This window comes from Monomorium pharaonis, chromosome 3, assembly GCF_013373865.1.
Source record: "Monomorium pharaonis isolate MP-MQ-018 chromosome 3, ASM1337386v2, whole genome shotgun sequence".
Lineage (NCBI taxonomy): Eukaryota > Metazoa > Arthropoda > Insecta > Hymenoptera > Formicidae > Monomorium > Monomorium pharaonis.
In genome coordinates, this window is record NC_050469.1 from 10806703 (window position 1) to 10829307 (window position 22605).

Genomic DNA, 22605 nt, shown 5'->3' on the forward strand with positions numbered 1-22605 from the left:
GGCGCGCGGGTTCGATGCGACCGCGATGCCCGTGCCGCATCGCCGCGCTCCTAACGTGAAGAAGCCTATCGGACGGAGCTCGAGCACATCGACGGAGGAGACTATCAGCGGCAACGCTACGTTATCACAGAGGGAAGTTGGAGACACGGAAGTACGACGGTTCATCGCCAGGTGAGAGAGAGAAAGAGAAAAAAAAAAGAGAAGAGAGAAAGAGACAGAAGGCACGTCGCTCTCCTTCCTTCTTGCTTCGTTTCACGAGTGCGTTTCTCTTTCTTTCTCGATCTTTTCTCCCCCTTCCTCTTCGGTTTCATTTCCTCTCTTTAGGTATCCAGTCCAGTCCGGAGAGAAACTCTATTTCCCTATATTCTAACCGCCGTCGCGTTCGAAATCGTGGCATCATCGCCTCTTTTCACCTTCAAACGTTTATTTACGAGGGCGCACGGATCGGCAGTGTGACCGATCGCCGCCAGGGTGTTGTCACTCGATCTTTCTGTGTGTATTGTCAAGTTCACCATTGTCCCTGCGCCGCGCGGGATAGGTTAGATTCTCTCCCCCGCGTGCCACCGCTGATGACTGTGCAGATTAAAGCGCGATCCTGCCTCTCGCCGAAAATCCACGCGATTCGTGATCCACGATCCACTTTTTCGCGTCGCGCGCGACTGACTCGCGAGGCGAGCGAACATCCGGACCGAGGGATGCCCAACGCGTGGCACAAAGGGTAAGCACCGACCCAGATTGAATCGCGTTCAGGAAGAAAAAATAATGTTGCTTCACGCGTTGCGATACGTTTCGTAACGTAATGTTGGGTTATTGTTGCGCGATCGTTTATCAGTTCTTGGAAATCGATTCTCGGAGGTAACGTAAAACCCATTTCATCGTAGTCCAATTCGTTGGTCTCTAATTGTCTCGCATACGTACGTACACGTGTTTCTGAGTAATCGTTGAACGCGTTATTGTATAAGGCAAATATCATATGATTTAACATGAACTTAAGATTACAAGAGTAAAAGAAACTGTCCTACGAATTCTTGATTCTTCTCTCAAAGAACCTGGAATTTTGCAAGTCCTACTTGTGCAAACGCATGTGTTTAGAAAATATTATATCTCGTAAACATTTTAGGATTTCTCTAGGCATGTATCAATCTGTACTTTGGTTTATATATATATATATATATCTTAATTATAGTTTTTAAAAAATATATATCCTAATTTGTGTATGAGATGTAGTTGCAGAAATTGGTTGTGTCGCCAATTCTCGAAATCCACACACTTTTGTAAATAAGTTACATATTAGTAAAATCTACATATGTCCTTAGAAACGTGTCTATAATCATGTGATTTTAATTAGCCTTTTGTATAGAAGAGGAATCTTGCTTTTTAGAAATTTATGGAATATTATTGAATGTGTTTTATCGTTAATATTGGATACAGTTAGTGTTAGTTGCATTTAAGAACATGTTGCATTTGTACGAATGAATTAGAAATGTATACTGAGTAATTTGTTACTTAGAATTTTTACAGTATTAAGCTGTTTTAATGATATCTGTAAAATGTAGTAACCTTATTGGAATACCATAACTAACTTTGCATTTATTATATTTTTTATATAACAAATTAATTTTTATTTTTTATTCTTTGTTTTTCTAGTATTAATCACATTATATTATTAAATATATAATTAATGATAGATGATGTTACATTTTATTATATTAAGAATTTAATTGTTAAATATTATAACTTATATATTACTAATTATAAATTATTAATTTTGAATAAATGACATAAAATTTTATAATACAACATTGTGTTTTTATTTTAGACGTTAAATTTGGAAGAGATACGTTAACCCATCAAAATGAAAATCGATCGCAGTAGATTGAAAAAGTGCACTTCTGAAGTGGTAAGTATTTTACAGTTCTTACTTGGATAAAAATGTTAACTTTTAAACATTTAGATTTACCTGACAAAAATGTTATTTTATTTTTGTTAAAATATATAATTATATATTAAAGATAATTTAATTTTATTTGACAGATCAAATGATTTCAATTATTTTGTATGCATATGTGACATACATATATAATTATTTCAATTTATTAAATATATACAATATAAATTTTGCTTGCAAACTAATTTTGACTGCACATTGTTTCTTGTTACAAAAGCTTGAAGTATACACACACATAACACATAAATATACATGCATTTTATTTAGATTTATTATTGATATTAATTATATGTGTAATGTTTAGCCAACGGAATGTCAGGCACTTATAAGCAAACTACGCTCCTGCTCACATGCAGAGCTGCTAGAAGAACTAAAGCAGATAGATGCGTGGACATTCGGAAAGTGTGAATTATTTCATTGGATTGATGTCTTAGATCTCAGTGACAGTATTTTAGAAGAAGCTGCAGCAAAGAGTCCGGATAATCCATGGGAATTAGCATGTGATCTTCCTCAGAATCGAGAGGTTTGTTCAATAAATGATTTGTCTTTATCAGCACCAATTAAAATATATAGCTTTATATTAATAGCCAGTTGATTAATAAAATGATTCATATATGGTTATCAACTTGATACACAGGCAAAAGAACTGCTTCTCTGGGTTCTTCATTTCACAACATTGTTAATTGAACATTCATTCTCACGGCATTTGTACAACAGCATGGAACACTTGGTTACTCTACTATCAAGTTGTAACATGAATGTAGTCCTTGGTGTATTAAATCTTCTGTACATGTTTAGTAAACGCAGTAATTTTATTACACGTTTAAATAGTGACAAACGACAAGCTTTGCTCAGCAGGCTTATTCACCTAGCAGAGGTTAGTAACTTTAATTTATATTTTAATGATACGATTGAAATTGATACAGTGTAAATTAAATAATAATTTATTACAGAGTTGGGGAGGAAAGGAAAATGGCTTTGGTTTGGCGGACTGCTGCAAGGAATTTCCAGAAAAGGTAAGCATGTATATACAATTATTGTGTAACGATATGCGGCATAGTTTTATAAATGACATACAATGTATTGTATTTTTTATTTTGCAGCCATTTCCAGCAAGTGCTACAACGTTGCATTTTGAATTTTATGCGGAAAATCCGACTGTAACGGAGTCATCGGCAACTGGTACATCACTCTCTAGTACAAAAAAAGTTGGTCAAATGAATCTTGTAACATATATACATATAGAAAATGTTGATAAACTTGGAAAAACCCCAGCCCAGATTATGAACGATCTGTTGAAAATTTATAACGTACCTCAGGATCGTCAGGTAAGGATATGTAGATCATTTGTTCTTTATGTAAATAACGTGAATGTGGTATATAAAGAATATTCTTCAATGCAAACATTATTTTTAGATGGCTCTATTGACGCATATAAGATTAGCGCATAGTTTTTCGGATTATCGAAGACGATTACAATGCGTGCAAGCTCGGCTTCAGGCTTTATCTGTGCTTGTGTACAGTAATGCGCTGCAAGAAAATGCACATAGTCTTCTCCATGCCGGACTTCTTGAAGAGCTTGTTGAATTGTTGGAATTGCCACATACCCATCTTGTCGAGATTCGTGCAGCAGCGTTGCGTACTCTTACGAGTATCATACATTTAGATCGGAATCCACACTTTCCTAAGTGAGTAAAGATATTTTTTATAAAAATTTATGATATCTGATGTGATATATTTATTTTTTAATATAATTTCAGAAAACCAGGTTCACGATTGAACATGATTATTGATGTCACTGGAGCTAGCTCGTATCACGGTTTTCTGCCTGTTTTGGTGCGTACTTGTATAACAACGTTAACTTCGCCACAACCAGATGGACAACCATTTCCTCTTCCGCTTGCGACAGCCTTGTTTAGTTTTTTGTATCATCTTGCAAGTTACGAAGCGGGTGGAGAGGCTCTCGTAAGTTGTGGTATGATGGAGAGTCTTTTGAAAGTCATCAATTGGCCAGGAAGTGAACTCGAGCATATAACGGTACTATTTAATAGAATATATTTTCTTATAATTTGATATTAATTAAAAGAAATTACGATTTATTGAATTTACATTTTATATTTATAAAATAGATTGTAAAATAGAATTCAGTATTATCTATTTCTAGCATTTATGTGTTTATTATTGTAGTTTCTTTTCTTTTGCAGTTTGTAACAAGAGCAGTACGTGTCATAGATTTAATAACAAACATAGATATGCAGGGTTTTCAAACCCACAGTGGCTTAGCAAGCTTCATCAACCGTTTAGACATGGAAGTTAATGTATGTAGGAAAGAACAGCCGTTCGAAATAGAGCCACTTCTTTACCAGGATGCTCCACAAACCTCACGTGAAAGATCAGTGGAAAGAGAGGAAGGATCTTCCACGTCGCGTCGTGAACACGAGACTTTCGATGAACGAGAGGAATCGTCTAATCCTATGGAAATATCGGAAGATGAAAATACAGTTGCTAAAGCAGATGAAAAGAGCAACGAACAACAGCCAGATTATTCTGCTGCGAAGACTGGTAAAACGTGTTTACCACAACGAGCGGCACTCTTGAAATCAATGTTGAATTTTTTGAAGAAGGCTATTCAGGATCCAGCATTTTCTGATAGTATACGACATGTTATGGAGGGTACATTGCCATCTTCTCTGAAGCACATTATAAGCAATTCAGAATACTATGGTCCTTCGTTATTCTTACTTGCTACCGATGTCGTGACTGTATACGTTTTCCAAGAACCGTCGTTACTATCGTCTCTACAAGACAACGGCTTGACTGATGTTGTACTCCATGCTTTACTTATAAAAGAAGTGAGTACAAATAATTTTATGTTTTATAGAATATAACAATATTTTTTTATACAATGTTAACCTTTAGTTGTTACGACCTTAGAATTTTATGTTGTTGTCACAACATAGAACATAGCCAGGCAGTTTTTATTTGTTTATATCTCCGAGTAAAATGTACCAACTTTATATTTAAAAAATTTTTTTAATTATAAGTGTAAAATGTCAAAAAAATACCTTAGAATATTGTAGATGTATAACTTTCAGAGATATTTATAAAAATGACTGTTTTGAAAAATTACTTTGGTATGTCATTCTCATTGTAACATTTAAGGATTAATGATGTTTTTATAATAATTATATAATATTAGGTTCCTGCCACTAGAGAAGTATTGGGCTCTTTACCTAATGTGTTCAGTGCTCTATGTTTAAACCAACGTGGTCTTGAATCTTTTGTGAAGCGACGACCATTTGAACGCTTATTTAAAGTACTTCTCTCACCTGTTTATCTTTCGGCAATGCGACGGCGACGAAGCGCCGATCCATTAGGTGATACAGCTTCGAATTTGGGTAACGCTATGGATGAGTTAATGAGGCACCAACCAAGCTTAAAAGTTGATGCTATTGCAGCTATTATTAAGGTACTTATAAATTGCGTTTTTTAATAACTAACTTTTATATTTCTTAAATGCTTTTTTTTTTAATTAGTTACTCGAGGAATTATGTGTATTGGGCTGTGATCCGCGATACATATGTTGGCGTGCCGCTAGTAAATCTGAGAATTCACCATCAAACACGGCCTCTGGCAATCGTCAAACATCTGGTCAATCAGTCGGTGTCGGAGTAGGAGATTCTGGTAGCGGCGGTGGAGGAGGCGGCGGTAGCAGTAGCGATGAAGAAGAGGAGGACGAGGAGGAAGCGAGCACGAGTTCGCATCCTCAAAGAGAAGAGCAACCTAGCATGTCACCTCCACAGCCTGGTCCACCACCTCAACCAAGAGAAAAGACTCCCATTGCTCTAGTGGAATATATTCACAATGTTATGAAATTTGTGGATGCTATATTAAGCAACAATTCAACAGACGATCACTGCAGAGAATTTGTTGCTCAAAAGGGACTTGTTCCACTATTGTCGATTTTAGGTCTACCCAATTTACCTGTCGATTATCCCGTTGCACAAGCAGCTCAATCTGTAGCCTCAGTGTGCAAGAGTATTTTGGTATGTGTTTTCCGTATGTTTTCAAACATGCATGTTTTTAATGTAACTATATTACGAATATAATTTGATGTTTACAGAACCTCGCACATGAACCATTGGTACTCAAAACGGGTTTGTCGCAATTGAACGAAGTGTTAAATTTGTTGAAACCACTTCACAGTAATATGGAATCTCCCGGTGGTTCCGTTTTGTTACACGAACTTGCGTCAGCACCTAATCTGGAAACTGCGTTTACAAGCGACACGGCTACGCCTTTGTTACATGCCATGAACGCAGCTCATGGATATGTGGTAATGTTTGTTCACGTTTGTCGTACCAGCCAAAGTGATATTCGAAATCTTTCTATGAATCATTGGGGTTCTGAGTTAGGTTTGACCGTTCTCAAAGGTTTGTCGGAACTTTATATGTCTCTCGTTTGGGAGAGTACATTATTGCTCGCGTTATGTAGCGAGGATATTATTCCGGCTGGTTGCGAATTTGGCAAAGAGGACATGGACAAGTTAATGCCGCCCGAGTTAAAGCCCGAGGGTGAACCTTCGTCATCCTCTTGGCCCGCCACCGTATCTTCGGATATGGGAAGTAACGGAATGACCACGGCCATGGAAGCTCTGAGTACAGATCCTCCACCTGTGCCGATGGAGGTAGATGATAAACCAAGCGCAAGCACCGACAGACCGAACAATTATCAATTGAAATACATCAAACCATTGCTCGGCGCTTCTTCAAGACTTGGTAGAGCACTGTCCGAGTTGTTTGGTTTACTTGTTAAGCTTTGCATGGGTTCTCCTGTGAGACAACGTAGAGGACAGCAGATGCCTTTGACGCCCACGATGCCCTCTCAAGCAGCGCGTAGTGTCGCCACTGCATTGAACTGCTTACTAACGCGCGGTTTATCATGGGACAAATTACCTCCATCACAGATCCCCAAATTTAAGCTTACTTTCCTCATATGTTCAGTGGGATTCACTTCACCAATGCTCTTTGACGAGAAAAGGCATCCTTATCACCTGATGCTTCAGAAATTTGTCAAACTGAATGGTCAAAATGCATTTTTCTCTACCTTTCACTGGGCATTGTCAGGTGGAGGTCAATTTGCCTTATCCGAGGGACTGGAACATCCTAATCTACCCGATGGAACTGGCGAATTTCTGGACGCCTGGTTAATGCTGTTGGAGAAAATGGTCAATCCTAAACCCATTTTGGATTCTCCCCATGTGGTCTCATCAAAGTGCACGGGAATATACAAAGTGTGCGAGACGTTCGATCCAATAAGATACCTTATCGATATTCACAAAAAAGCCTTTGAGGCGGTGATGCTAATGTGGGGTAAAAAACCACTTAAAAACTATGGAGCTCGCATGACAGAGTCTATTTTATCAATTTTACGACACATTTTACGTGGGGAAAAGATTATTAAGGAACGCACCGAGAAAGAGGAGAGTGGAGATGGCGCGACAGCTAGCGGTAGTGGTGCCAGCGGCGTTGGTAGAAGCGGATCCGATCGTAGGGATGAACCAGAGGCGGACGTGAATCCGGAATATCTGAGACAGCTGATGGATATGGGCTTTAGTCGAGCGCATTGTATAGAAGCGTTGCTACATACGATGACCGTAGAACAGGCGACCGATTATCTTCTGACAAATCCCGCGACTCTGCGTAGACCCGACGCTCCAGTGAGCGATGCTAGTGGTCAGGGTTTGATCATGGATTTGGAATTGGCAGACGACGATCAAATAATGCATGCTATCGCCATGTCGCTCGGTGACACAGATACGCGTAAGATTTCGGGTATCGAGGAGACTCCCTCCCGCGAAACAACCATCACCGAGAGTATAGACGAGTTCACGCGTAGTGCACTTGGGCAGTGTCTCAATCTATTGGATCTTATGCCGGACACAGTGTATAGGATTTGCGATCTACTGGTGACTATCACAAAAAGAAACGGCGACGAATGGCGGGACGACACGTTACGACAGTTGATACGTGAGGTCGGACGTCTGGTAGATTACTTAATTGACATCGCCGAGAGCCAGGATGAAAATGCGGGTGCCAGATTAGTAGAGTGTGAAGAAGCGAACAAACTGTCTGGTCGTCTTTATCTTTACACTCTCTTCTTTGAGGGTTCTTTCCAAGAGATGAGAGTGCCATGTGCTCTTATAGTTGAAGAATGCGCGATACTGGACAAACTCGTACGGTTGTTGGTAGTAAGCGAGGCACCGCTTACCGCGAACAAGAACAGAATTGCTAAAGATTGCAAGGATACCAGCGCCGTGTTGAGCATGAAGACACCTAAATGGTTAGCGCCTTTGTTACTTCTCATCGATCGTTTGGAGAAGGTAGCCACACTTACGCAGAGAAAGCAGATAATGCACAAAGTCACGACCAGAGCGTGGAAGTGGTTCGATTTAAGCACAGGCAAATGGACCTTCTATTCGCCTATGAACAATCGAATCATCAACGATGCGTATTGGGCAGGCGAGTCTAATGTGCGAATATCGTGCAGTCGACGCCGATATATGATTACTTTCTCCTGCATGACTCAGGTGAACGAAGATAGCGATAATAGGCGACCCATTACAATGGGCTTTAAACTGAACACAGATAAGGAGGACGGTGGTTCTGGTTCTGATTCGAATATGGATACCGATGAGAGCCCTGTAGGAGAAGAGAGACGAAATACGGTGGTACAAGGATTGGACCCTAGTATAGCCCCAAGTATTGTACGGTAAGAGATAAAAGATCTGTATGTAATATGACAGATAATATTTAACGTGAATAATACATTTAAACAATTATTTAATCTCTCCCTAAAAAAAAATTAGGCAATATTGCTAGGACACTTTATGATTAATTGACAACGTGGAAACATTTCAGTTTTTTATTTTTTATAATTTTTTTACGATTATGTATATTGTTATACGAAATACTTTTTATGAAATTGAATTAACTTTATAAGAGTCTGATAAATATTTTATGAACATTGTGTTACAGTGCGTGTGTAAAATTTTTGGCAATTCCTGTTGATCGAGACGCGTTACATGCTGTATTGAAAGTGTGTTTACGGCTAACGAGAGATTATCGAAATGCAGAAGTATTTGCGCGTGAAGGTGGTGTTAAATTACTCCTTGAAATGACGCAAATGTGTAGTTTTACTGGCTGCATCAATCTATGTACATTACTGATACGACATACTCTTGAAGAGCCGCGCACGCTTCGTCTTGCAATGGAGAAGGTACTTGCATTTATTATTATTATTATTTATTTATTTATTTTTTTTATACAGTTTTGCATACTCCAACAATTTATTATAACAATGCATTATTTTTCAGGTTATTCGTGCACGCACGCAGAGCAACATACCTCCTGCGTATAAAGAGATACTTTTCATGACACGACAAATTAGCAGCGCTGTTTGTCGTAATCCGGAAGTGTACAAAGAAGTGTGCGAAAATATTCTTAGAGTTGACATAAGTTGCTTAAAAAGTGAGTTTTAGTTAATGATGCCGCACGACACTCTAGACCTGTTTGTCGCTGCACTACTGAACTGGTGCAACAAGTTAGAATAAGACAAATATATTTTTTCTCATTCTAACTTATTGCACCAGTACAGCAGTGCAGCTATCAAGAACAAACCTTCTATTATCCATTAATCATAAAATAATGGCCTTTTGACAACTTTGTTTTCTAAATATATTTTTAATGTTTTATAGAAGATGACGTTGACAATAGGCTAGTCGTCAAAGCCTTACCTCCTAGTCACTCTCCAGCATTACCGATGGTGGAAGAGGTATCCGTAGGTGTTATTCGTGATATGTTAAACGCGTTAATTAAACCAATGCCAGTGTCGTCAGATGACGGAACGGCAACTCCAACGAGCCCCGAGAAGAAGACGTCACACGCGACAACCTCGTCGATGGGTAATGCGTCATCGTCGACATCACGGCGAGATGGATTAAGAAATAATGCAACGACAACCAACGATCCCTTGGACGACGACGATCAAGTGTCACAAATTATTCCTCTTAAGATTTATACTGACATCGGTAACAACAGTAAGGTGGAACCGGAAGAGGCGAAGAAGCCCATCTTGACAAAATCTGCGATATTAAAGATATTGGCGGAAGCTGTGCGATCTTACGGTGCTGTGGCTAGTCTTATCACAGAACATACGTACAGAGCAGGACAGAGTGAAATGGTATCCGAAGACACGACGGCTTTAGCATTCTTGCTAGATAAACTTTTGCCAATGTCGCCGGAAAATTCAGGTGATCGAACGTGTAGTAGTATGGCAAGAATGTTGATTGCTGCCATAGCTTCTTGCAATCACTCCCCGGATGTACAGACTACTTTAGTGACGGAAGTGAAAGCGGCCTTGACGAGGACGCTCGCGCTTCCGGAGAGTTCTGAGAAACACGCGCAGCTTCAGCTGATAATTGGACTGATCTCTACCATGATTGATAGTTGTCCACCAAATATGTCGCATACTCAATTGAGGGCCTCTTTGAGAGCCCATCAATATAACAATGTCAATTATATCGTCAGAATAATGCTGAGAAAGGGTATAATAACTGATCTGGCCAAAATACCGCACAGTCTTGATTTGTCAAGTCCGAACATGGCCGGCACTATTAATGCCGCGTTGAAACCGTTAGAGACTTTGTCACGCATTATCAATCAACCGATGCCGGGTGCGGTTAATAACAAATTTACAAAGCCGAAAAATAGGACTGTACAGGAAGAACCGATTGGAGAACAAACGGGTACTACGACTTCCGAAGCTACGCATGCTGTGGGCGAGGAAGTGAATGAGGACGCCGAAAATACTGAACATGATATCTCTGTGACTGCGGAAAGCTTGGAACCAACCTCAGAAAGCCAGGTACATGAGGAAGGAGACGAGGCTGCATTGGAGGATATCATGGATCAGCTTCTCGAAAGGTAGCGAAATGTAAATTAAGATTAAAATCAGATTTCGATGAACGTCATGCAATTCAAATAAAATGTAAAATAAACTCCATCTCTTCTATTGAGATATTAGGAGGTATCTATGCAGCAATAACATTAACATAGCAGATAAAAATAAATCTTGTTGAATATTATTGTATGAAAAATTATCTGATATAATCTTATATATTGCTGTATAAAATTTAAAATATGTTTATATGCGGTACAGATATCGCGCATAGTAACAAATGTCTGAACAGATGTTAGCGAAGTACTTTCCTTGCACGGATTGTATTTTATACACGATTTTATTTTATGACACATGTAATCATATAATTTATCAATTGATTACATGTACACATAAACTTTTTTTAATTTGAGCATGATATGTATTTTTTCTTGGCTGTTTATGTGTGTTTTTACCTTCTGTTTATATGTTGCACACGTTCGCGAATCTTTTTTTATTTGTTTAATAGCCTTTTAAGTTCATGAAAACTACAGTACTTATAATCAAGTAGTGTACTGTTTTCCAGGGACGTTTCGGCCGTGGCGGAAGAACCGTCTTCTCGTGCTCACAGGCCAATGGACATTGATGATGAAAGTCTCGCGATGCGTGACGCAGAAGGCGATTTTGATCCGACTCGAGATACTACAGTAAGAGTAACGTCGCTTTTTTATTTTTTTCTCATGTAATTAGCACTTTTCGTTTTATCTTTTGAATTCACAATAAATTTTATTTTAGGAGGATTTAATGAGCTCCGACTCGGACTCTGATAGCAATCCGTCTGACGATAATGAGGACGAGGTGCAAGATGATGAGGACGAAGAGGAGGAAGAGGAAGATGACGGTAGATAATCTGATTTGATACATTATAATGTCAGCTGAAGTAGAAAGATCGTATATATCTCTTATTCTTATTTATATTGTTATTATAGGTGAAGAAAATGAAGAAGAGGAGGAAGAAGAAGAGGAAGGATCATCCAATTATGAAGAGGATGGAATAGAATTTTATGAAGATACTGGAGAGGGCGGCGTTTTTCGTATGTTTCCCTCTTCCGAGCGCGATGGTGGTAATGTTGTAATGATACAACACAACATTGAAAATCAAGACATCGCGAATACGTCGACGCCGGTTAATACGCGACCTAGTCTTCCATGGAATTCCACATTCCCGTTACCATTAGGTCTGTTTGAAGAGCCCCCTGCAGGTTCTGAGAACAACGGTAAATAGGAGCGAAAATAGATGATTACAGTCGGAAATTCCCCTATTCTCGACTAATTCAAGGAACCGAGCAACCTCTCTATTCTCGACTTCAGTTCCTCCTTCAATTTTTATTTGCATTGCAAGAGAATTTTTACAGTTTTTACATAAAATGTAGGCATTAACCACATTCTATACGTGTTTCCGTAATCTCAGTTTACGAAGGCTCAGCTGGTCGAGAATACGGGTGTCGATATGAACGTTCGACTGTGTTTTTTTTTCTCTCCTTTTTTTCTTCTTTTGTTCTTCAATTAATTTTTTGTACAATTTTAAGAATATAATTGTAATAATTTTAATGCAGGCATTAGTACACACCCACTGTTAATATCGCAAGGAAGTTTGGATACGGCAAGTACTAGAACACAACGCGCTTTGCGACACAGACGATATCAGTACCTCCAATTATCTAATCCACGTAGCACAAATCCGCCTGTAATATTACAAAGGTATATGTTAGTAAAATTTTATGTGCGTTTCGTAAATATTAAAATAAATAGTATACTTCATTATTTAATATATATGATACAGACTCTTAGGTCCAGCTGCACAGACTCTTCCCTTGTCCGCCAGTCAAGTTTTGGCATCAAGTTTTAGAGACACGCGTGTAGTTGTAATGGATAATGGATTGGGAATATTTACTAATCAGGAGGAGGAACAAATGGATTATGTCGTACGTATTGTATAATATTAAATTAATATTGTATAATACTAAAATGTGCGTAAACAAGAATTTTAATTATAATTCTTAATAACTGTTTAATATTAGGATCAATCTGGATACCTCTTTGGTCCAAGCCTTGCCGCAACATTGAATAATATACCAACTGCGTTGCACTGGTGGATCGAAGAGAGCAAACAGTTAGACGGGGATTCTCAACCAGATTGCTGCGTTGGTGAGAACAAAGGAATTATTTGTATTCCTTTATACATAGTACAATTTTATTAACTTACTTTTTGCATTGAAAAGGTGTTGTGCACAAGCTGATACCTGGACTAGAAAAGTACAGGAATGCCGAGCTTGCCGAGCGCAAAGAGAAACGTAAAAAACAACATGGATCGGAGAAGGAAAACGAAAAGGATAACAAAGAAGAAAAAGAACGTTCGAATAACACGGAATGTAAATATACTCTACATCATTAGGAACCCGGAACCAATCAAAATTTTATAACCAGTTTTTTAGCCAGAACCGTAAACCATAACCGTGTTCTGCTAAATTTACAGCACCGGAACTATAATCGAAACCATTAAATTATTTTTGTTTTACGGGTTTTTTTTCAGTTCTTGCAATTTATTTTTAGATAATATTTTTATATTTCTAATGCCTAAATTTCTTGCCGAACATGATTATTTAGCTAATAAATATCTATTACTGTGGTAAATTCATCTTCGAAGAACTAAAGCAATAATAAAAACTATCAAATTATTAATGATTATATTCGATATTCTATGTGACTAAAATTAATAATTAAACTTATAATCAAATGATAATTAAAAGAAAGGAAATATCGCACTATCAACATGTAATTTTCAATGCTTTTATATTTTAAGGATATAGGAAACCTTCTAAAAAAAATACGAAATATTTTGAATTTTGGGATATTCACATGTATTGTTTTACAAAATATGAAAAGTAAACATAAGTAATAGATATACAAGAATCTTTTATGTAGTCGTATTTTGACGACATCGTATCATTTCACAATAGCGAATACATTGAATTTATTGCATGCATGAAACACGATTATCTTACAATTGAATGTGTGATATTTCAAATGGTTGCATCTTAATTTTTGTTACATATTTGTATGTTTTTTTATATATATTCTGGATATAAAGAATTATTGTACACATTTTGCTTATTACTTTTTGTTTGCAATTTCGCGGATTGTTGTCTAATTACTCCTAGTTGTTTACTTCTTCCTCTCTTATTTCTCTCATTTAATTATCTTCTTTTTTTTTGAAGCAATAGATTCATTGGTAGCACAATTCTAATTGATTCCTTTTTCTATATTTAATTCTTTATAAATTATTTTTATATTATTAAATACTAATAATTATTATTACATAATATTAAATAATATTATTAGAATCAAAAACCAAAACTGTAATCGAAAAAAACCGGAACTTAAACGCTTTTAGATTCTTGGCAGCGATTATGTAACTTTTCTTAGGGCGGAAACGTGAAAAGTGAAAAGTTTCATGTAACTATCTCTTTCTATAGATGTTGAATAGAAAGAGACAGTAACTTGAAACTTTTCACGTTTCCGCCCTAGGGGAAAAATTACATGATCAATACCCTATTTGCTAAGGAACCGAAACTGAAACTGGAACTGGTTTTTATATCTTTTTATTAAATCAGAACCGAACCATAATTTAATTCGGTTTGGGTCGCTGATATCTTATTCAATTCACTGTACACAAACATTTCACATATACACATGTATTAAAATTATATATTTAAGTACAATAGATGTAAATATGATTCTTCAAATTATATTTTATACTTTAGCCGTATTACCAAGTTTGACACTGGATGAACAACGACCATCTGCGTCAACTTCACAAAGAACTGATGTCACACCGCTTGTAGCCGGAGAAGAAACTGCGATAGAAACGACCGCAAGACAGGAACGTACTCCGGAGGAGGACATAATTGGTATAGTTGCAACATGAGATCATTTTTTAATATTTATTTTTAATGTTTTATACGCGTGTTTCTACGTATTTTTTACATACTAGATGTAACAGGTGAAATGGAAGTGACGGTTCAAGAAGATGAGGAACGACCACCTCCACCACCGCCAGAGGAGCAATCAACTTCTGATAGTCGTGACCCTCGTACGGCAAATCGAAATCCCACATTAGAACTGGCTGAAAGTATTGTTGACTCTGTGCTTGGGCCGTGTACATCTGAAGCAACTATTAGATTAAGTAATATACATATTATTTTTAAAATAATCAAAACTCTGTTTAAAATATTATATATACATTTTTTATTTTTTATTTTTATGTTCTATATTAGTCAAATGCGATTACTTTAGAAATCAAAATTAGAATATCTTGTTTAAATCGGTTAACTATCTTTATTGCTAATTGTAAATTATTCAAATTCTGTATATTAATATTCTTCGTAGATGTGTCTAATGACGCACCTACGCATCTTGCTCCAACAGGACAAGCTGTGCGAAGTAGTGCCGAAACGGTAAATGTTACCGAATCATCGTCTAATCGCACTACCGCTGCACCATTAGTAGTAGATTTTGGTCAAGAAACTAGCGAGGATTTGTCGAGGGAAAGCAGTGATTCGGCCGATTGGATACGAAGACTATTGACGGATGACAGCCAATGTCGTACGAACGACATTGACTTACGGCGTGTTGAACGAAAGTAAGTAGCGTATATATAAGTGCAGATTACAATGATATTAACATGAAAATATCATTGTAGCGCCAATGTCGTTAATCAAGATCCGACATCTTCGATTACGACTGAGACTACCACCGCGGCAGGAACTTCTGAACAATCGTCGCAGCAACCGTCGCAACAACAGCCGCAACAACAGCAATCCAATAATCAACAAGAACAACAATTACCGGACGGTGTAGACCCGTCGTTTTTAGCCGCTTTGCCTGAAGATATGCGTGACGAAGTTATTGCTGAACAGCTCAGGTTAATTAATAATTTTAGTCTTATTTATGTTTTTTATATATCGAGATAACGATATTTAAATAATTAAATAATACATTGATAGGCTGCAACGTATGAGGCAACGCGCGCAGGCTTCTGTAGTTGAGGAACTTAGCGGACCGGTTGAGGTGAATCCAGAATTCTTGGCTGCTTTACCACCGGCAATACAAGAGGAAGTCTTGGCGCAACAACGCATGGAGCAGCAACGACACGCGGCCGCCTCAGCGAATCCGGAGGATCCCGTGGATGCCGCCGCCTTCTTCCAAAATCTACAACCTTCCCTTCGACAAGCTGTTAGTATATATTCTTGAACGGATTTATTGTTTACTTTAACAGTAATATTTTATTGTTACTTCTAAAACTATTGTTTATCTGTAGATTCTAACTGACATGGAAGAGTCTCAAATATCCGTCCTTCCACCGGATTTAGCTCAAGAAGCTCAAAATTTGAGAAGAGAGTGGGAAGCGCGTAATAGGCATATGATGCAGGAGAGATTCCTTAATCATGTTAGTCAAAACAATACTGCTCTTTCGAGCATATTAAGAAATTCTAGCAGAGGTAAGTTTTTATTACAATTTATTAGATTACGCATAAATGTTAATATTAACATGAATGAAAAGCTAGTGCGTAAAAAACAAATTTACATTTGTGTAAATAGATGAGTTGTTACATAACAGTTGCAATACATTTGTAGCTCGTGGAGGTGGTACTCGTTATGCTATTCAAGCGGTACCACAAAGATCTCAATGGAATTCCTGGAGTGCTCGTGATACCAATATAGCTCATCAAGGTGCTGGCTTACGATTAAGAGGCCGACAATTACTCGATCATGAATCGATGGCATGCTTGCTTGTGTTGTTATTTGTTGACGAACCAAAAATTAATACGCTTAGACTTCATAGAGTGATTAGAAATCTTTGCTATCACGGCAGCACAAGAGAATGGATAGTGAAAGCATTACTAAGCATTATGGAAAGAAGTAACGATGAAAATAAGGATATTATGGCAGATTTTAGTGGGAAATTTAAAAGGAAAGGATTATTAAACGCTCCCATGGATTTATGGTAAGATTTTTTTACTAGAGAATTGATTCTAACAACGTGATATGTTTATCGTTTTTATAATGTTTAATCATTTATTTTAGTTCTCCAAAGATCTTTGACCAAAGAAATAACACGCAATCGTGGCTAAATATTAGTATCGACGCTGCACTTGGCTGTAGAGCAAATGTATTCCACATAATGCGTCATGCCGGAAAGAAATCTGAAAGGCAAGGTGGTAATATTATTGCAATTCATCCACAAGCAGCACCTACCGTCTGCAGGTCAGTATTACAAATATTTAGTTTAAAATATGTATACAAGAAAGCTATTAAAATGCTTTTTTCATTAGAGTTTTAATAAAACATTTTGGATTCTGTTTTATTGAATTACAGACATACTTTAGAACTGTTAATATCACTGGCCAAGAGTTTCCCTGGATATTTTGTGCCAATCAAATCTAAGGATTCGGACGATAAAGATAATACTAAGGAGAAAGATATAAATGGTAGTAAAGAGGAAGGCGGAGCAAAGAATAAGTCGACGTCCAAAGTTGGAAGGAGTGACCTTCCAGACTTCTGGGATTTGCTTTTGAAATTGGATTCGTGTGCGTCTAAGAAAGGAAAGTCAGTTGCGAGGACTCATTCGAATACGAATTTGGGAAGTGAACCAGAACATGGCACAACAACATTTGAAGCTTCCGCATTCGGTCAACTTATTTCGATGCTCAATTGGTCTGTAATCAAACGAAGCAGTCAATTGACAGATAAGTTACTGCGACTTTTGTCTTTGATCTCTATCGGTTTGACGGAAGTAAACCCATATCGGCGGCAAGAAGGCAGCGCAAAGAACAAAAAGACGGAAGTCAATAAGGATCAGAGCGTTGCCGCACCAGAAGGACACCTTAAGTTAGCTGTGCAGGTTTTGACAAGTAAAAGTTGTTCCGAGGACGGACTTGAAGATGCAACTGCCTTACTCCTTAACTTATCTCATTGTCCTGATCCTACCAGACAATTGGTATGTATTCTTATATAAATTAATGATATTTTATATACATATCTCTATGTGTTAGTATTAGAGATAAAGTTAATAATATCTTCTATTTATATTTTTTTCTAGATATTAAAATTACTTCTGGAAGGTGCGATGGAATTGGCAAATATGGTGTGCGAACATATCAATGATTTAATGATGGAATTAAAAGTTCTAAATCGTGAATTAAGTCGAAGAAATTCCTTGGAGGACCAACCATCGACCAGTAGCGGAAATGGACGAGGAATTTTATTAGATAGGTAATATATTCTTGTAGCATGCAATTAAATATCAGAACTTGCCAAATCCGTATGTATCGTGTTTTTGAGAAGCGAGATTCTTGTTTATAAAAAATTTTCTTTCCAGATTTACTAATGAAAATGTAGTTGTCACAGCACCGAGTAAAGTTAAAGCCGGAAGTGACCTTCAATTACCATCGATGGCTGCTCTTGTCAGTAAAACTTCTAGTCAGGCATTCTTTTTGAGAATACTTAAAGTTATTGTGCAAATAAGGGAAGCTGTTCGTTTAGCAAACACCAAGAAAACAAGTATGAGATACATATGATGTTACTATAACTTTATTTTGTAATACGTTTTTTATATTTTGTTACTTATATTAAATTGATAATATTTACAAATAAAAATTTCTTTTTTAAGCTAATCAAACAACAGAGACAGCCATGGATACAGGTACAACAAGTAATGTACCAGAGACAGGTACTTTTATGCTTCATATTTTTTTATTTAATTATAATTAAAGCGCCTTCGGCACACGATACGATTTTTCATACTAGATCGCATACGAGGCGTCTTATTATCCTCGTTGGCTTACGATTAGTGACATAATCATCCGAGCCAATTGGGATATGTATTAAGATGCCTCGTATGCGATCTAGTATAAAAAATCGTATCGTGTGCCGAAGGCTTTAGTCTAAATTATGTTGAAAATTAATATATTTTTCTATAGCCGCCGATAATGCAGACACTGATGTTCCTATGGATACAACGCAAGCAAATACTTTGGTTCTTGATAATTCAAAATCATCCTCTTCTCGCAATGGTAAGTCGCACTTATTGATTATTGTCTTTGCTATAATACTTACATCTTTTTTGCTTATTTTTTTAGATGAAGAGAAACCTGTACTTCCATTGCTAAGTGAGAGTTTAGTATTAGATAACTTATGGGAGACTCTTAGTGCTTGCTTACTCGAATTAGAATACACGCCTGATCATCATGCCGTCCTTGTTTTACAGGTAAAGAATTAAAAATTTATTCTAAAAAATATAAAATTATTGTTATTGATCATTATTACATTATTTGCGATACAGCCTGCAGTAGAAGCGTTCTTCTTGGTACATTCTTCTTCAAGTACATCTCGAGATCGAGACAGTCGTCTTGGTACGACTAACGAGAATCGAGAAATGGTACCAGACTTAGCACCAGTCTCTCCAATATATTCAGACAATGAAGGTACTTCTCAGTCGGAAGCACCAACTAATGCTTCTTGGGATATCACACCAATTTCGCAGAAAACATTGCCACCGGATCAACTAAAGTTCCTTAAATTTGCTGGTATGTACTAGTTAATAATAAATAATAATAAATAAAAACTGTAACTGTTATTATAAATTTAATATAATATGTATCTTACTCGCCTCGCACAGAAACGCACAGAACTGTGCTCAACCAAATTCTACGACAAACGACCACACACCTAGCAGATGGACCATTTTCCGTACTGGTAGATCACACAAGAGTGTTGGACTTCGACGTGAAGAGACGTTACTTTAGAACTGAGTTAGAACGAATGGACGAAGGCATACGTAGAGAAGAATTGGCAGTCCACGTTCGTAGGAGTCATGTTTTCGAAGATTCATTCAGGGAGCTTCATCGAAGAAATGCCGATGAATGGAAAAATCGCTTTTACATTGTCTTTGAAGGTACAGATTTCTATGTTTATTCTGACAAGTTTGTATAAACTTATATTGTATAAACATCAATACTGATTATTATTATTATTTTTTTTTTTTTTAAAGGCGAGGAAGGACAAGATGCAGGAGGACTGTTGCGAGAATGGTATGTCATTATCTCGAGGGAAATCTTTAACCCGATGTATGCCCTGTTCACTGTCAGTCCCGGCGATCGAGTAACATATATGATTAATTCATCTTCTCACTGTAATCCTAATCATTTGTGTTATTATAAATTCGTGGGTCGAGTAATTGGTAAGTATTTGATTTGATTCTTCAAAGATGTTTTATTATCAGTCACAAAACACGATTCTGCTACATCCTGATTCGCATTATTTTCACAGCTAAGGCTATTTATGACAACAAATTATTAGAATGCTACTTCACGCGTAGCTTCTACAAGCATATACTTGGTATACTCGTAAAACATACAGATATGGAAAGCGAGGATTATAGTTTTTACAAAGGACTCGTTTATCTAACTGAACATAATATTTCTGATTTGGGATACGAGCTAACATTCTCTACAGAGGTAAAGGCAATTATTTTAGCATAATTTTTGATTATATATATATATTCCGATTACTAAATATGTGCACTGTTTCTAGGTGAACGAATTTGGTGTCAACGACGTGCGAGATTTAATACCAAATGGACGTAATATAGTTGTTACAGAAGAGACCAAACTTGAATATATTAGGCTCGTGTGTCAAATGAAGATGACTGGAGCAATTCGTAAACAGTAAGTAAATTTAAGATTCCAAAATCGAGTAAAAAAATATTTGTTTTAATTGTTTATTTTCTTATTTTTATATTTTGAATTTTCCTTTTTACAGATTAAATGCATTCTTGGAAGGCTTTTATGACATTATACCTAAACGACTGATCTCCATATTTAATGAACAAGAACTTGAACTATTGATCAGCGGCTTGCCTAATGTAGATATCGAGGATCTTAAAGCAAATACTGAATATCATAAGTACACTGCTACGTCTTTACAGGTACATATTTTGATATTTTGTACGTTATATTTGAGAGAATTGAATTACACTATTTTTTTCTACATTTTCTATATTTTTCTAGATTCAATGGTTTTGGCGTGCATTACGAGGTTTTGATCAAGCAGATCGTGCGAAGTTCTTACAATTCGTTACTGGTACGTCCAAAGTACCGCTTCAAGGTTTCGCCGCGTTAGAAGGCATGAACGGCGTACAAAAGTTCCAAATTCACAAAGAGGATAGATCAACAGACAGGCTTCCATCTGCACATACTTGGTAAATATACCAAAACAATTTTAATATTTTCTCAAACATGCGCGTATAAGCTAAAATTAAATCAATACAAAGTGATGCAAAATTACGGGATTAAAATTCATATTTTGATTGCAGTTTCAATCAACTGGATCTGCCAGTGTACGAGACATATGATAAACTCCGTACAAATTTACTTAAGGCGATTCACGAGTGCAGCGAAGGATTTGGATTTGCATAAGCTTGTTGAAGCGCTATTGTCGTATATTGTGTAGCAGTTTATCATACATGTGTTGTCCTGCCTGTTCAAAGTAAACATTATGAGAATTTGCTCCTGTATAATTACACGTTCATGCGTCCAATTGGTGACATTCTAATGACACGCTTGGTCTTCATTCAAGATCTAATGGAACTCATTTAACTCAATATATACATATAAGATGCACGGATATGTATATACGTACAACTAATTTTGATGTAATTATGTGAGAATAATTGTCAATGATACCCGAAGATAAGGGTTTATTTTGTTGAGGATCTTGGAAGAAGAAGCTAAGCTTAACGATAATTCCCAACAAGGAATGATAAGGAGAGATTAAAGTTCGGTTTTATGATAAGGATAAGCTAAAGATAAGATTCACACATAATTGTAATAGTTAGATAATTAGTTTGTCATAAGAAATAATATAGGATGAAAAAATGTAATATACTGCACTTTAAAGTCAGCGATATGTTTTAACCGGTTCGATAGTTTTAATAGAGATACAGCGGTGGTAACGGTAGCCTGGTTCTTTACCAGAAAAAAGCAGCAAAAGTATAAGTGGACGAGTGTTTGTGTGAATGAAAGAGAAGTAGAGAAACAGAATAAAAGTGTAAGCGCGAATGAGAGAAGAAAGAGAATTTAATCGAGAGATACTGAGCCTAATTAAAAGATTTCACAATACGAATGCTGTCCTTCCCTAAAAACTGTATGGTTGTAAACACTATTAGTATTAATAATTATAACTAATTCTTAGTTAATAATAATGATCATTAAATATCATTTTAATATTAATTGTTCAAAATGTGATGTTAAACAAGTGTAATTTCTTTTTTCTTGAAATCTAACGAAATAAAGTTTTCAGTTGAACAGACGTTACTTCATAAACACATCGAATGGAACAATATTAGCGAAACACCGCACAGGCACCGTTATAGTTAGTTATTATTACGGAACTCCTTACGAAATTGTTAGGGAATTATTGATTAGGGATCGCAGAATAAAGTGAATGTTGTATTTCTTATAAAAAAAGCAGTTGCGTTCTTTTGTTATTGCACAGAGTCCTTAATTGCTAACTTCTGAGTTTCCTGAGTAGACGGATATTTATAATGCGTAATATTACCATTTTTAGTCTCTTTTTAAAGATATCTTAACTTTATGTAT

General features: G+C 36.7%; 1 protein-coding gene across 9 annotated transcripts; it reads left to right on the forward strand.

The window, feature by feature from the left end:
- Positions 1-36: 36 nt before the first annotated feature.
- LOC105828730 (E3 ubiquitin-protein ligase HUWE1) lies at positions 37-22311 on the forward strand. 9 transcript variants are annotated; one of them, XM_036285118.1, is made up of 44 exons: positions 37-171; positions 1820-1900; positions 2253-2471; positions 2586-2825; positions 2902-2964; positions 3052-3276; positions 3365-3636; positions 3709-3985; positions 4153-4800; positions 5148-5417; positions 5485-5994; positions 6072-8719; positions 8986-9226; positions 9324-9477; positions 9705-10932; positions 11457-11598; positions 11681-11786; positions 11875-12162; positions 12502-12652; positions 12729-12870; positions 12967-13093; positions 13168-13317; positions 14710-14856; positions 14940-15131; positions 15335-15587; positions 15648-15869; positions 15952-16180; positions 16266-16446; positions 16583-16952; positions 17033-17212; positions 17324-17945; positions 18048-18220; positions 18327-18508; positions 18618-18677; positions 18928-19020; positions 19087-19214; positions 19290-19533; positions 19626-19901; positions 19998-20186; positions 20276-20463; positions 20540-20673; positions 20768-20933; positions 21016-21206; positions 21321-22311. In XM_036285118.1, the coding sequence occupies exons 2-44, from the start codon at positions 1856-1858 to the stop codon at positions 21421-21423; spliced, it is 12669 nt and encodes a 4222-aa protein (XP_036141011.1). In that variant the 5' UTR covers positions 37-171; positions 1820-1855; the 3' UTR covers positions 21424-22311. The 9 variants fall into 9 exon arrangements, with proteins under 9 accessions (XP_036141011.1, XP_036141012.1, XP_036141019.1 ...); XM_036285119.1 differs by lacking the exon at positions 37-171 and adding an exon at positions 194-718; XM_036285126.1 differs by lacking the exon at positions 37-171 and having other exon boundaries at positions 1856-1900; positions 15374-15587.
- The last annotated feature ends 294 nt before the right edge of the window (positions 22312-22605 follow it).

Excerpts from the sequence above, each read along its gene's own strand:
- LOC105828730 (XM_036285118.1), top strand. The coding sequence starts at position 1,856 with ATGAAAATCGATCGCAGTAGATTGAAAAAGTGCACTTCTGAAGTG. Across the intron at positions 16,953-17,032 it reads AACGCTCCCATGGATTTATG|TTCTCCAAAGATCTTTGACC; the intron begins GTAAGATTTTTT and ends CATTTATTTTAG. Across the intron at positions 20,464-20,539 it reads AGCTAACATTCTCTACAGAG|GTGAACGAATTTGGTGTCAA; the intron begins GTAAAGGCAATT and ends CACTGTTTCTAG.